The 15,000-nt window shown below is 41.3% G+C and overlaps 1 protein-coding gene across 4 annotated transcripts in view; it reads left to right on the plus strand.

Moving 5' to 3' along the window:
• Positions 1-15,000, plus strand: part of phkb (phosphorylase kinase, beta) — an 88,492-nt gene that overhangs the window by 20,919 nt on the left and 52,573 nt on the right. For all 4 annotated transcript variants that reach the window (XM_083550844.1, XM_083550842.1, XM_083550843.1 and 1 more), the window contains 3 exons: positions 7,098-7,205; positions 10,089-10,169; positions 14,549-14,664. In XM_083550844.1, the coding sequence (XP_083406970.1) occupies positions 7,098-7,205; positions 10,089-10,169; positions 14,549-14,664 (305 nt within the window). The remainder of the gene's footprint in view (positions 1-7,097; positions 7,206-10,088; positions 10,170-14,548; positions 14,665-15,000) is intronic.

Raw genomic sequence — 15,000 nt, forward strand, 5'->3', positions numbered from 1 at the left:
GCGAGGATCGAGGATCCTCCTCTCCCTGGATAGATTCATTAAGGGACAAGGAGGAGGTGAGAGCCAGGAGTGAGGGGGAGTCGTTAGGATGTAACTACCCCAGAGATTAAGAGTATGGGGAAAGTGTATAGAAGATGGGGGGGGGGGTCTTTTCTGGTGGAAGTGTAAAGAGCTCTTGATCATCTTTAGGATGGATGAATCGTTGAATCCATTTGTGGAATCCTGCCAACTTCCCTCAGACTGAAGAAGCTGCTTGGATGAGTAGTGAAACGTTCCAATCCAATCCAACTAGATAGTAGTCCAGTTAACGTGAGTCAAATTCCAGATAACCGCACCCGGATGACTAAGAATATTCACACACACGTCTCTGTGTGTAGGTTGGTTGGCATGTATGCTAGCTGAAAGTCCATGTGGGTTATTTTAATTAAAAACAACACACAATTCAGAATGAGGATTTACCTGAAGGCCATTTTTAGGTTGTTTTTTTTTTGTGATATTTGAATAAGTTTTTTTAATGCTTTTACAGACACAATCTACACAATGAATACATTCCTTCTCAATCATTACTGATCCTTAGGCTGTGTGTGTGTGTGTGTGTGTGTGTGTGTGTGTGTGTGTGTGTGTGTGTGGGGTGGCGTAAACACACACTGCCTGACACACACACACACACACACACACACACACACACACACACACAGATACATCTTGGGTATTGTTTCGTTTCATTTACTCCTGACCTCTAATTCAGGAGAAGAGCTTTATTACGTCTTAATTAGAGAACAGTGTTTATGCAGTTAATTGCACAGCGAGGTGCTTCATTATCATCTGTCTCTCCCAGTCACCAAAAACATGGCAGCTTTCAGCTTTCACCGCTAATGCTAATGTTTCTAACGCCTCTAATCACCAGAGCCTCTACGCTGCAGGTGGAAACAGGACAAATAGCGACAAGAGAAACTCAAAATGAATTGCCCTTTAAAATTTCTCACTTACTCACTTACACACTCACACACACACACACACACACACACACACACTCACAAACACACTCACACACACACACACACAGCGGGACACTTACAATTGGCATTTAAATGGAGTAGTGTGCACACACACACACACACACACACACACACACACACACGCTCATTAGCAGTCTTATACAGTACAGAATCTCATTAGAATATATAACCATATGGAGAAAGGACATTGTAATGTCAGTATCATTAAAATAACTTTTAAAGAATCACAAACTACTCAGACTGGCACACAGAGGCCACGCCTCCTTCACTCAGACTGACAGAGGCCACGCCTCCTTCACTCAGGCTGACACAGAGGCCATGCCTCCTTCACTCAGACTGGCACACAGAGGCCATGCCTCCTTCACTCAGACTGACACAGAGGCCACGCCTCCTATACTCAGGCTGCCACACAGAGGCCACGCCTTCTTCACTCAGGCTGCAACACAGAGGCCAAGCCTCCTTCTTTCAGACTGACACACCGAGGCAATGCCTCCTATACTCGGGCTGCCACACAGAAGCTACGCTTCCTTCACTCAGACTGACACAGAGGCCACGCCTCCTTCACTCAGACTGACACAGAGGCCACGCTTCCTTCACTCAGACTGACAGAGGCCACACCTGCTTCACTCAGACTGACAGAGACCACGCCTCCTATACTCAGGCTGCCACACAGAGGCTACGCCTTCTTCACTCAGACTGACACAGAGGGCACGCCTTCTTCACTCAGACTGACACAGAGGGCACGCCTTCTTCACTCAGACTGACACACATACAGTGGATTTTGTGAGTTCACCCCATACAAAGAAATGAACAGCCTAAAATTATGGTAAATTTATTTTAACAGAGAGGCAGAATATTTTAAAAAAGCCATAAAAAAAAAAAACATAAAAAAAAGGTTATAAATATATTTGTATTCGATCGAGTGAAAGTAAAGTATTTGATCCCGTACCCAAATTAGTAAGAATCCCACAGACCCAAATTAGTCCCTCCCGAAAAAAACTCCTAATATCAACTCATTATGTGTCTAAAAGACACCAGTCACAGAATCAACCTCTTCCATTCATACCTCCACCACCAAGACCAAAGATCTGTCAAAGGACATCAGGGACAAGATTATAGATCTGCACAAGGCTGGAATGGGCTACAAGACCATCCGATTGTTTCCTTGTCATATGTTTTGGATCATTTGTCAAACTTCAGACAGACCTGTTCATGTACATTCTTGAGCAGAAGGACCTTGGTGTGTTACCAATGGTTTTCTTGGTGACTGTGGTCCAGATCCCTTGAGATCATTAACAAGCTTTTCCATGAAATTCTGGGCTGATCCCTCACCTTTCTCAGAATCATCCTTACCCCATGAGGTGAGATTCTGCATGGAGCCCTGAATTGTTGAATACATTTGTGGAATCCTTCCAACTTCCCTCAGACTGAAGAAACTGCTTGGATGAGTAGTGGAACGTTCCAATAAATAATAGTCCAGTTAACATGTGTCAAATTTTAGATAACTGCACCAGGATGACTGAGAATATTCACACACACTGAAGCTACACAATAAATACATTCCTTCTCAATCATCACTGATCCTCAGGCAGTGTGTGTTTACGCCCAACCACACACACACACACACACACACACACACACACACACACACACACACACACACACTTATTCAAATTGCACTTAATACTTATTTCACTCAATCAAATAAAAATGTATTTATATATAGTATTTCCTTCTAGAATTTATATATATATATATATATATATATATATATATATATATATATATATATATATATATATATATATATAATTTGTTCTCTTTCTGTTGAACTAAACCATAAAAAATTCCAGACTGTTTATTTCTCTGTAAGGGGGTAAATTTACTAAATCAGCACGGGATTAAACAATGATTTCCCCCACTGTAGACCACACCTTATTTACTCAGACTGACGCACATAGACCACACCTCCTTCACTCAGACTTACACATAGACCACGTCTCCTTCACTCATGCTGACACACACAGACCACGCCTCCTTCACTCAGACTGACACACATAGACCACGCCCCTTCACTCAGACTCACACATAGACCACGCCTCCTTCACTCAGACTGACACACATAGACCACGCCCCTTCACTCAGACTCACACATAGACCACGCCTCCTTCACTCATGCTGACACACACAGACCACGCCTCCTTCACTCAGTCTGACACACAGACCACGCCTCCTTCACTCAGACTGACGCACATAGACCACGCCTTCTTCACTCAGACTGACGCACATAGACCACGCCTTCTTCACTCAGACTGACGCACATAGACCACGCCTTCTTCACTCAGACTGACGCACATAGACCACGCCTCTTTCACTCAGACTGACGCACATAGACCACGCGTTCTTCACTCAGATTGACGCACATAGACCACGCCTTCTTCACTCAGACTGACGCACATAGACCACGCCTCTTTCACTCAGACCGACACACATAGACCACGCCTCCTTCACTCAGACTGACGTACATAGACCACGCCTCTTTCACTCAGACTGACACACATAGACCAGGCCTCCTTCACTCGTACTTATGGACATAGGCCATGCCTCCTTCACTCAGACTGGCACACATAGGCCACGCCTTCTTCACTCAGACTGACACACATAGACCACGCCTTCTTCACTCAGACTGACACACATAGACCACGCCTCCTTCACTCAGACTGACGCACATAGACCACGCCTCCTTTACTCATACTTATGGACATAGGCCACGCCTCCTTCAATCAGACTGACACACATAGACCACGCCTCCTTCACTTAGACTGACGCACATAGACCACGCCTCTTTCACTCAAACCAGCACACATAGGCCATGCCTCCTTCACTCAGACTGATGCACATAGACCACGCCTCCTTCACTTAGACTGACGTACATAGGCCACGCCTCCTTCACTCAGACTGACACACACAGGCCACGCCTCCTTCACTCAGACTGACGCACATAGACCACGCTTCCTTCACTCATACTTATGGACATAGGCCATGCCTCCTTCACTCAGACTGACACACAGGCCACGCCTTCTTCACGCAGACTGACACACATAGGCCACGCCTCCTTTACGCAAACTAAAGCTTTGAGTTCTATCAGTGAGACTGACACACAGGCGTGTTATTCGTGCTGAGCGAGTCCTAAAGTGTAATTAATAATGGTGTATCGTGTCTTTATAGATTAATTTCACTGATAGATTAATTCCACTGTAGACAGACGTGGCAGAGCTGCAGAGTGTGCAGGTTTGTTTTGATTGTTTAACGAACCTGTAACCCTACAGTCTCATGGTGAGACGTCTGTACGAGTCAAAAATATCTCACCGAGACGGCGCTGGCTATAAATACACGTGCAGCGTAAGCAGCTTTGACTGCAGGAGGGAAATTTCTGCAGGGTCTGTAGGATTTCTGTCAGAGGGAACAGTCTGAAAAGCATCCAATTAATATCATGCCAAATTCTATTTCTCTAACAAGACACCATCCGTCTTTATCGATATCAGTCGGTGCATCTATATAGAATTTATCCGTCTTATCAAACACAGGGGCGGGGTTTATATTTACTCCATATGCATTTATATCACAGCACTTAACATCCTCAACTCACCCAATCCATTTTCATTTCTATTTTTTTGTAATGATGCCAGCAGTGAAGGTTGTCTTTGGGTTTTTTGGGTACTGAGTGGAATGAAAGGATGTGGGGTGTTGGGTTTAGAGCGTAAGTGTCAAACACCAGCCATGCTGGTTTGTTCATTCAAGATGTGTGAAGTTTGATGATGTTTTGGGAGATGTGTTTATGGAAATGGCTGTGTTTGGTAGGACGGTGATGAGTTTGGGATGTTTGTGTTCAGTTGCTTAACAGCAACTGCTTTTCAAGTGGAAGCACTCTGGGTGATGTGTGTGTGTTTGGGATGATGATGATGATGATGATGATGGAGGTGTTTGGGATGATGATAATAATGGTGTAATTGGGATGATGTTGATGATGATGTGTTTGGGCTGAGGAAGGAGGATGGTGTGTTTGGGATGATGATGATGGTGTGTTTGGGATGATGATAATAATGGTGTAATTAGGATGATGTTGATGATGATGTGTTTGGGCTGAGGAAGGAGGATGGTGTGTTTGGGATGATGACGATGATGATGATGATGATGATGGAGGTGTTTGGGATGATGATGATAATAATGGTGTGTTTGGGATGATGATGATGATGATGATGATGATGATGATGATGATGATGATGGATGAGTTTTGGGATGATGATGATGATGAGGGCGGGTATGGAGTATTATGATGCTTTTGGTAAAATGAGGTAATATTTGGAATGAGTTTGGGTTGATGATGATGGTGAAGGAGGAGGATGGTTTGATGTAATGTTTGGAATAATGGTTTGTTTAGGAGGATGTGTTTAAGATGATGATGATGATGATAATGTGTTTGGCATGATGATGATGATGATGATGAGGATGATGATTTGCTGAGGAGGATGATGATGTGTTTAAGATGATGATGATGTGTTTAAGATGATGATAATGTGTTTGGGATGATGATGATGTGTTTGGGATGATGATGGTGATGGTGTGTTTGGGATGATGATGATGTGTTTGGGCTGAGGAGAAGGATGATGTGTTTGGGATGGTGATGATAATGATGATGTGTTTGGGATGAGGAGGAGGATAATGATGTGTGTGGGATGATGATGATGATTTTGTTTTTGGGCTGAGGAGGATGATGATGTGTTTGTGACGATGATGGTGTGTTTGGGATGATGCTGATGATGCTGATGTGTTTGGGATGAGGAGGTGGATGGTGTGTTTGGGATGATGATGATGATGATGATGATGGTGTGTTTGGGGTGATGATGATGATGATGTGTTTGGGATTAGGGGGAGGATGATGATGATGTGTTTGGGATGATGATGATTATGTTTTTGGGCTGAGGATGATGTGTTTGGGATGATGATGATGATGATGATGATGATGATGATGGAGGTGTTTGGGATGATGATAATAATGGTGTAATTGGGATGATGTTGATGATGATGTGTTTGGGCTGAGGAAGGAGGATGGTGTGTTTGGGATGATGATGATGGTGTGTTTGGGATGATGATAATAATGGTGTAATTAGGATGATGTTGATGATGATGTGTTTGGGCTGAGGAAGGAGGATGGTGTGTTTGGGATGATGACGATGATGATGATGATGATGATGGAGGTGTTTGGGATGATGATGATAATAATGGTGTGTTTGGGATGATGATGATGATGATGATGATGATGATGGATGAGTTTTGGGATGATGATGATGATGATGATGGAGGTGTTTGGGGTGATGATGTGTTTGGGCTAAGGAGGAGGAGGATGATGTGTTTGGGATGATGATGGAGGTGTTTGGGATGATGTGTTTGGGCTGAGGAGGAGGAGGATGATGTGTTTGGGATAATAATGTGTTTGGGATGATGATGATGATGATGATGATGATGGAGGTGTTTGGGATGATGATGGTGTGTTTGGGATGATGATGATAATAATGGTGTAATTGGAATGATGTTGATGATAATGTGTTTGGGCTAAGGAAGGAGGATGGTGTGTTTGGGATGATGATGATGATGATGATGCTGGAGGAGTTTTGGGATGATGATGATAATGTTGATGATGTGTTTGGGCTGAGGAGGAGGATGATGTGTTTGGGATAATGATGATGATGGAGGTGTTTTGGATGAGGATGATGATAATGTGTTTGGGATGATGATGATGAGGATGATGAGAAGGATGATGATGATGCGCATGGTGTTTGTATTGAGTCAGTGATGTGTTTAGGACTGTACCGTGTTTGGGAAACGAAAATACGGGGCATAGATGAGTTTGGAATGCAGGTGAATTTGCAGTGGCTTACTGCTACTTTGGTGTTTGAGGACCGGGGCTGTTTGCTTTATACTCCATAAAGCAGTGAGACGCATATTTGATGGACTAACTGACACGCTCTCTCTCTCTCTCTCTCTCTCTCTCTCTCTCTCTTTCTCTCTCTCTCTCAGGTGGAGAAGTTTAAGCAGGACCCGAGCCCGTACACATGTCTCCACTCCGTGTTCGATGTTCATAAAGGAGATGAGATTTACTCCTATAAACAGTACAGTCACCTGCAGGTACTCAGGCTTTTCCTTAACGTGTCACCACCTGTCACTTTCAGTCTTACATCCATCACCCCCTCAATCACCTCCTGCTTTACACCAAGAGCGTCGCTTTGCTCCCAGCGTTTATACACAGAGTGATTAAAGGAAAGGTCACAGCACGAGTACAGTGGTAATGACTCACCTCGAGACCCTCTGTCTCATTATATATTATAGATTAGCTTGAGGACTGGCCGTATATGGGGAAGGAGGTTGTGTCTACTACAGGTCGGCCCAAAGCTTTTATATATCGCAAAGGTCAAGTGTGTAGCAGGAGTGCGAGAGAGAGTGAGAGAGAGAATCAGAGCTTGAAGGACGTCCAGAACATAGACATGCACATAAAGCATCACACCGATTCAATTTTCAATGATAGTATATTGAATAAGTAAAACCCTATTCGAATATGAAAAGCACAGGATGTGTGTTTCCTTTTAAAATGCAATATAAAGTAACCCAGCAGAAGAATAGAGACGATATAAAGAGCTCCGCTGTGGGCCATAACCTTATTACAGCTAAATAACGAGGCCGAAACATTTGTGCTGAAATCATCTTACAAATAATAAAGCTGCAGGTCAAGGACATAACCACATATTGAATCTTTTGCCGGTGTTCATTTGGTGCTTGTGTTTAAGAAAAAAAAAGCTTTTAAATTTAATTATCAATCAGCCATTTTTTCCCCATTATTTAAAGAAATTTTGTGTGAGAAATCTCCTTTTTTTTATCCAAACAGTCCGGAGATGGAAAAAAAATTGCGTTTGTATTTTGCTAGAATAATAATGGTTTTATTTCAGTGAATTTTATTTTTGTATTTCATCAGGTTTATTATTAAAAGGTAATATTACATTTCACTCGACTTCAGTCCTTCACTCCTTTTTCCTTTTATACACTGAGGTGAAAAAGCAGATGAAGAACTCAAACTCGTCAACCATTCAGTTTCTTACAGACATCCGACGCCTTTATCTTAAATTCCTGTTCAGACTAATCGAGCCGTTCACATTGTGACAGATTTTAAAATGCATTTTAAATAGGCTTCAGATTTTGATCATTGATAAGTTGTATTTGAGAGTTGACACTTTGTAGCTTAAGAATAACACTGCGATTTTTTTTATTTTTTTTTTTTACCTGACATTTATAGCAGTACTGCCAGAATTTTTCATGAGGAAATGTAGAAAGGAACCAAAGTAAGAAAGAACACTAGACATCAAGAAGCAAACATGAAAGTGATTAAAAAAAATAAAAAGAAGAGAAAAGGTAACTAGTTAAAACAAGCTAAAAGAAAATAACTGTTCTTAGAAAAAGAAAGAAAGAAAGAAAGAAAGAAAGAAAGAAAGAAAGAAAGAAAGAAAGAAAGAAAGAAAGAAAGAAAGAAAACGATTGCAGTCCCAATTCCAAAAAAATTGGGACACTTTGTACAATGTAAATAAAATGAGAATGTAATGAATGCACAAACCCATATTCAATTCACAATAAAAGTATATCAATTGTTTAAAATGAAAATAAACCATGAACACCACGTCCTCTGGACTAAAGAGGAGAGGGACTATCTGGCTTGTTACTGTACCAGCACTCAGGTAACAAAGCTGCATCTCTGATGGTGTGGTAGTGCATTAGTGCCTGTGGAATGGCAACATGCATATATATATATATATATATATATATATATATATATAAAGGCTCCTTTAATGCTGAATGGTATTTATACAGGTTTTAGAGCAACAATGCTCCCATCCAGAAAATGTCTTTTTGGGGAAGGCCTCCATACTTCAGCTAGACAATGCTAACTGCATACTGCGTCTATTACAATAGCATGGCCTCATAGTTGAAGAGTCCAGGTGCTGAACTGGTCTGCCTACAGTCTAGACCATTCTCCATTTGGAAACATTTGCCACAACATAAAATTAAAAGTACAACAAAGGACACCCAGAACTGTTGAACAGCTAGAATCCTGTATTAAACACATATGGGTAAGATTCCTTTCCCAAAAGCTCAGCATCTGGGTCTCCTCAGTTGCCAAATGTATACAGACAGAAGACGTGATGCTACACAATGGGCCCCGTCCCAACTTTTTTTGAGACCTTACTTTTCCTTAAAATGGTATAAACTCTTTTAGAATTGGTGTTGTAGTAAACAAACAAAAGTATCTAATAAAATCTCAAAACTAAAAAATTGAAATTGAAAGATAATTAATATAAAAAGTACAAAATCAATGGAAGGATAAAAAAGGAAAGGAAATAAATACATAACGAAAGGAAGTGCTTATCAAAAAAAAAACTATTGAAAATAAAAAAAACTAATTGACAAACAAATAATGGAAAGAGGGGGGGAGGGGAGGGAGGGGGAGGGGAGGGAGGTAACAGGCAGGCTGACAAAACTAACAAAAGTTTTTTTAATTTGTGTAATTTTTTTGTTCATTCATTCATATATTCATTCATTCATTCATTTTCTCCCGCTTATCTGTAATTCGGGTCGCGGGGGCAGCAGTCTAAGCAGGGCCCCCGCCTTCGACTGCTGCCCAATCCTCACAGCACCGTCCCTTACGGTCCCTCCTGCAGGTGGTGAGCCCACGGGAAGGCGGCCCCACGTCACTCTGACGTCACGGACCTTGATATTTCCCTTGTAAGGGACCCCCCAGAGCATAGAGGGTTAAGGGCCTTGCTCAAGGGCCCAAGAGTGGCAGCTTGGCGATACCGATAATGTTTTTGTTTTTCATGACAAATTTTCATGACTGTGTGTGTTCTGTCGCTCTCTCTCTCTCTCTCTCTCTCTCTCTCTCTCTCTCTCTCTCTCTCTCTCTCTCTCTCTCTCTCTTTTTCTCTCTCTCTCTCCCTCTCTCTCTCTCTCTCTCTCTCTCACCCCCAGATTGACGCTGTCTCTCTCTTCCTACTCTACCTGGTGGAAATGATTTGCTCCGGTCTGCAGATCATCTACAACACTGACGAGGTACGATACAGAACACAGCAGGACACGTGCGTGGTGTGTGTGTGTGTGTGTGTGTGTGTTTGTACAGTAGGTGTAGTGTAGCATTGTTACATGTTGTAACGTCGGCGGCAAAATGTCAGCAGGAAGACGAGCGGTGCCAGGAAAACTTGATTTGCTGCCAGAACGTCTCGCTTCATCCTCTCTCTGTTTCTTTTCCAGAAGCAGCTGTTTTATCACACACGCACACACACACACACACACACACACACACACACACACACACACACACACACACACACACACACAATTATTAGAAATACCGTATACTAATACAATACACACCACAGTGCTATCGAGGTCTTCGTTCTGATTGGTCAGGATTCATTTCCTGTTACAGCAGCACATGTTTACATCGAAACGCTTGTTTCTATAGCAACAGTTAATTCGGTTCTCTGTTGAGACGTTTACATGAAAGGAGTCTCCAGTGTCAGTGCCCCGTAAATTCCCCCCCCCCCCCCGCATTTATAATTGTAATTTCAATTAATTATTTTATGTTTTTTTGCTAAATATACAAATGAATAAATAAATAAATCAAAATCTTTTCTTTTTTTTTTGTTTTTATTAATTTTATTGCATTACAGAGAGAAAAAAAGAGATGACTGATTCATCGATGTTTCACAGGGTTCCCTATAAACGCAGAAATATAGTGTTCTAGTTTGTTAAAATCAGGATTTTGTTGTTGTTTATTTATTGCTGTGATAAAAGAGGATTAAAGGAATAAAAAACGTCAGGATGCTCTTTTGAGGGACAGAAGGAAATTTCTCAGTGGCACAGTGGTGTGATGAAGCAGAGTCACTGTTACCATGCTGATTATTGATTGTTCTCCTGTAACTCTACAATCTGAAGCGTTTTCTACCACAGCAATCTTTCCAATTATATACATCAGACTTTTTTGTGTCTATTTTCGGCTGCAGTTTATGCTGTAGTTAACAAATAATCACCAAAGTTCAATATTGCATTAAACATGATTGTCTGATCTCTCGATTGAAAATATTCATCACCTGCTGGTTTTGCGGTGTCGGGGCTGAAGGTGGACGCTTCAGAGAGTTTAGTCGTAATAGCTGTTTAATCTCGCGCTTGTTTTCCCTCTGGCCCGCTGTACAAACTCGCCTAAATTCATCCCTTCCATTTTTCATTCGTGTCTTAGAGCCAAAGATTTACTCCGAGCACTGAAACCAGCGGCCGGAAAAAATAACTTTTATTTATCCACTCGTATTATCCTCCAAACGAGTCTCTCTCTTTCTCACACTCTTTTTCTTTTTCTCTCTCACGTGCTCTGTCTCTCTATCTGTCTGTCACTAACCCCTAATGACTCCTTCCCTTTCTCTCTCTTTTTTTCTTTTTTTCCCTCGCCCTCACATTCTCATTCTCTCATGTCTGTCTGTTTCACCATAAATAACGGCAATGACTTCTTTCCATGATTCTTTGTCTGTTTGCCTCTTTCTCTCTCTCTCTCTCTCTCTCTCTCTCTCTCTCTCTCTCTCGCTCTCTCTCTCTCTCTCTCATCCACCCTAATTATTCCCTCTATCCGTCAGCCTATCTGTCTTTCTATCTCTTGTTCCAAGCTGCAGAGCATCTCTCTCTCATTCTGTCTCGCTGTCTATGTCTGTCTGTCTGACTTTGTGTCTCTCTTTTCCTCCCTTCCTCCCTCCCTCTGTCTCTTTCTGTCTTGTTACCCCCCAAAAAAATAGTTTTAATCTGCAGATCATTTCATTTTCGTTTTGTTTCTCTCTCCCTCTATCACTCTTTCTCTCTCTCTTGCTTTCTTTCTTTCTCCCTTTCTCCCTCCCCCTGTGTCTCTCTCACCCTTTCTCTCTCTCTCTCTCTCTCTCTCTCTCTCTCTCTCTCTCACTCTCTCACTCTCTCCCTTTCTCCCTCCCTCTGTGTCTCTCTCTCTCTCTCTCTCTCTCTCTCTCTCTCTCTCTCTCTCTCTCTCTCTCTCTCTCCTAGTTTCACTTTCTCACCTTCCTAACTTTTCCAAACAGATTGCCAGAAGAGCTTTCATTGGGTTTTTTTTGTTCCATTCGCGGCGCAGTGTTTTAATTGGCGTGTTTAAACAGTGCCCACCAGGCAGCGTAATGTGATTTAAAAAGCAGAGATGTGAAATCAGCCAGCCAATTCCTCCTTTTATTAATGGACAGTAGAGCAAATGAGAGAGAATTGGGAGATTTAGTCAGTCGTTTCTGCACAGAAGTTTCCGCTCTTTTTCCGATCTCATTATAAAATCTTTGGCTCTTATTCAAGCACTCTTTATCTGACAATTTAACTGTACTGCGCTCTGTGTGTGTGTGTGTGTGTGTGTGTGTGTGTGTGTGTGTGTGTGTGTGTGTGTGTGTGTGTGTGTGTGTGTGTGTGTGTGTGTGCGTGCGTGCGCGTGCACGTATACATTTACATTACAGCTGTTCTATTTTATCAACAGTCTAATACACATTCTCAGTCGTCACAAGACCACTGTTATTTTAATCACGTTTATTTCTTAATCTTTTAAAAATGTAGCCATGCCTCCCACACAGGACCTGATCTTCTGATCTCTTTAGACCTGTATTCAAGCGGAAAAAAACGTTCTTTATGTAATCACTCCAAAACGTTAAATTTTCAACGGTGTGTTTTGAAGTGTTTTGTATCACTTATACCTCTGCTATTTACCAACAATTGCATTTTTATACATAAAACATTAACCTGTTGTACAGTTCATCCTGTTTGCGTTTTAATGATCATGGAACCAGTTTCTGTTCCTCAGTTATGTTATAGCCGCTATAAACAGGTGCTCAATTCATCAGTCTTTCTCCCTTCACCCTGTATTCAAGATAGAAAGAGAAAAAAAACCCACAGCATGTCACTGTCACTGTTAGAAAACACAACGCTTGGGATTCTCTGTGCTGAAGATGATGGAAAACTTTTAAGTTAAGAAACTGGAGACTTCCACTCTTTTCTTCTTTTTCTTCTTTCAGCTTCTCCCATTAGGGGTCGCCACAGCGGATCATCCGTCTCCATACCACCCTGTCCTCTACATCCTTAGAGATTCTTTTATTAGTTTAAAATCATTTCTCTACAATTATTTTGTAAGTGTTTATGTGGAACATCTGTGAATAAGATGTTACTGTTAGATTCAATGTTTTAGACTCTTAAATATTGTCTGTTAAACTGGCTCAGGACTGCAGTCGCCATGAACAGTTTTCCACTCGTGTCCTACAGTGAACAGATGATAACCTCAGCAATGATGGAACAATAATGAATTCGGTGTCGCCAGATGAGGATGGGTTTCCTTTTAATTCCTCTCAAGGTTCCTTCCTAATAACATCTGGAGGAGTTTTTCTCTTGCTGTCATCGCCACCGGCTCACTCATTAGGGATAAACTTAAAGCAAATAATTTATTTGTTTATTTGTGTTAAAGTGATTTTAGGCAGTGTTTAAAGTGCTATGCAAAAAACACTTAAATTTAATTTTACCTTCTGACCAATTAGAATTCAATCCAATCGAATCATTTTCTCCTCTAAATCCCTTCACATCATTGTCGTTATTTTAGCCCGAAATAAAAATCTCTTCGGTCTCTCCTCGTTTTTCCTGTTTAGCATGTCACCCGTTCGACATTTCCCATTCCAGAGTGTTTAAGGGCCCCGCTGCTTTCCTCGTGTTAAATTAAAGCCCTCGTCACTCATTTATCTCCCTGGTGATTACACACTTCCGTATTTACACGCTCCAAACTCATCATTCTTCTCGCCTCCGTGTTTTCCCGTGGCCTCGATTTTAATGCCGGGATGTAGGAACCCTCTTGCACTGGCACACACACACACACACACACACACACACACACACACACACACACACACACACACGTATGGGTGATGAATTGGTGCTGCGAAATGATGCTGCTCTGTAGGTCGTCATTCAGGCACGAGGATGCAGTTCAGGAAGGAACCATAATTAAACCATGTTTTTATATACAGCATATTTTTATTATTTTTCTTAATTTTTATTTATATATATATATATATATATATATATATATATATATATATATATATATATATATATATATATATATATATATATATATATATATTTGCCCACTGAACAGTGCTCATTTGCATCACTGTTTTGTCCCTAATGATGGTTGTCTTGATCCTTATTCCAAATTGTAACCTGATTGACCAGGAGGTAAAAAAAAAATTATAATAATAATTTTTATTTAAAAATAAAAAGTATTTAATAAATATTCTGATTCAGATTTGTCTTTAAAAAGCATAATCCTTTGGGATGTGTAAAACATGCATGTAGGAAAATAGTGCAGATTTGTTACTATAGTGTGTTTGGGTGTGTGTGTGTGTGTGTGCATGCAGGTGTCCTTCATCCAGAACCTGGTGTTTTGCGTAGAGAGAGCGTACCGTGTCTCCGACTTCGGCATGTGGGAGAGAGGAAGTAAATACAACAACGGAAGCGCAGAGCTGCATTCCAGGTCAGTCCTATTCTATTTACCAACTTCATTTTCCACATAAATAAATATTACACATTAGATATGTTCAGAAACACTTAAAAATACCTGTCAGTCTGTCTGTCTACACTATATGGACAAAAGTTTGTGTACACCTGAGCATAAGATTAGTATGTGCTTTGTGAACATCCCATCTCAAATTTCGACGCCACTTGCTGCTAGATTCTGCAGTGTGCTTGTAGAAATGTTGTGCGCATTTAGCCACCAGGGGTGTTAGTAAAGTCCGGCACTGATGTAGGTAGAAGGGTTCAGTAGGTTTAAGGTCAGAGCTCTATTACCAGCCACTCAAAATCTTCCACT

This window comes from Silurus aristotelis (genome assembly GCF_946808225.1).
Source record: "Silurus aristotelis genome assembly, chromosome: 9".
In the NCBI taxonomy this organism is placed as follows: domain Eukaryota; kingdom Metazoa; phylum Chordata; class Actinopteri; order Siluriformes; family Siluridae; genus Silurus; species Silurus aristotelis.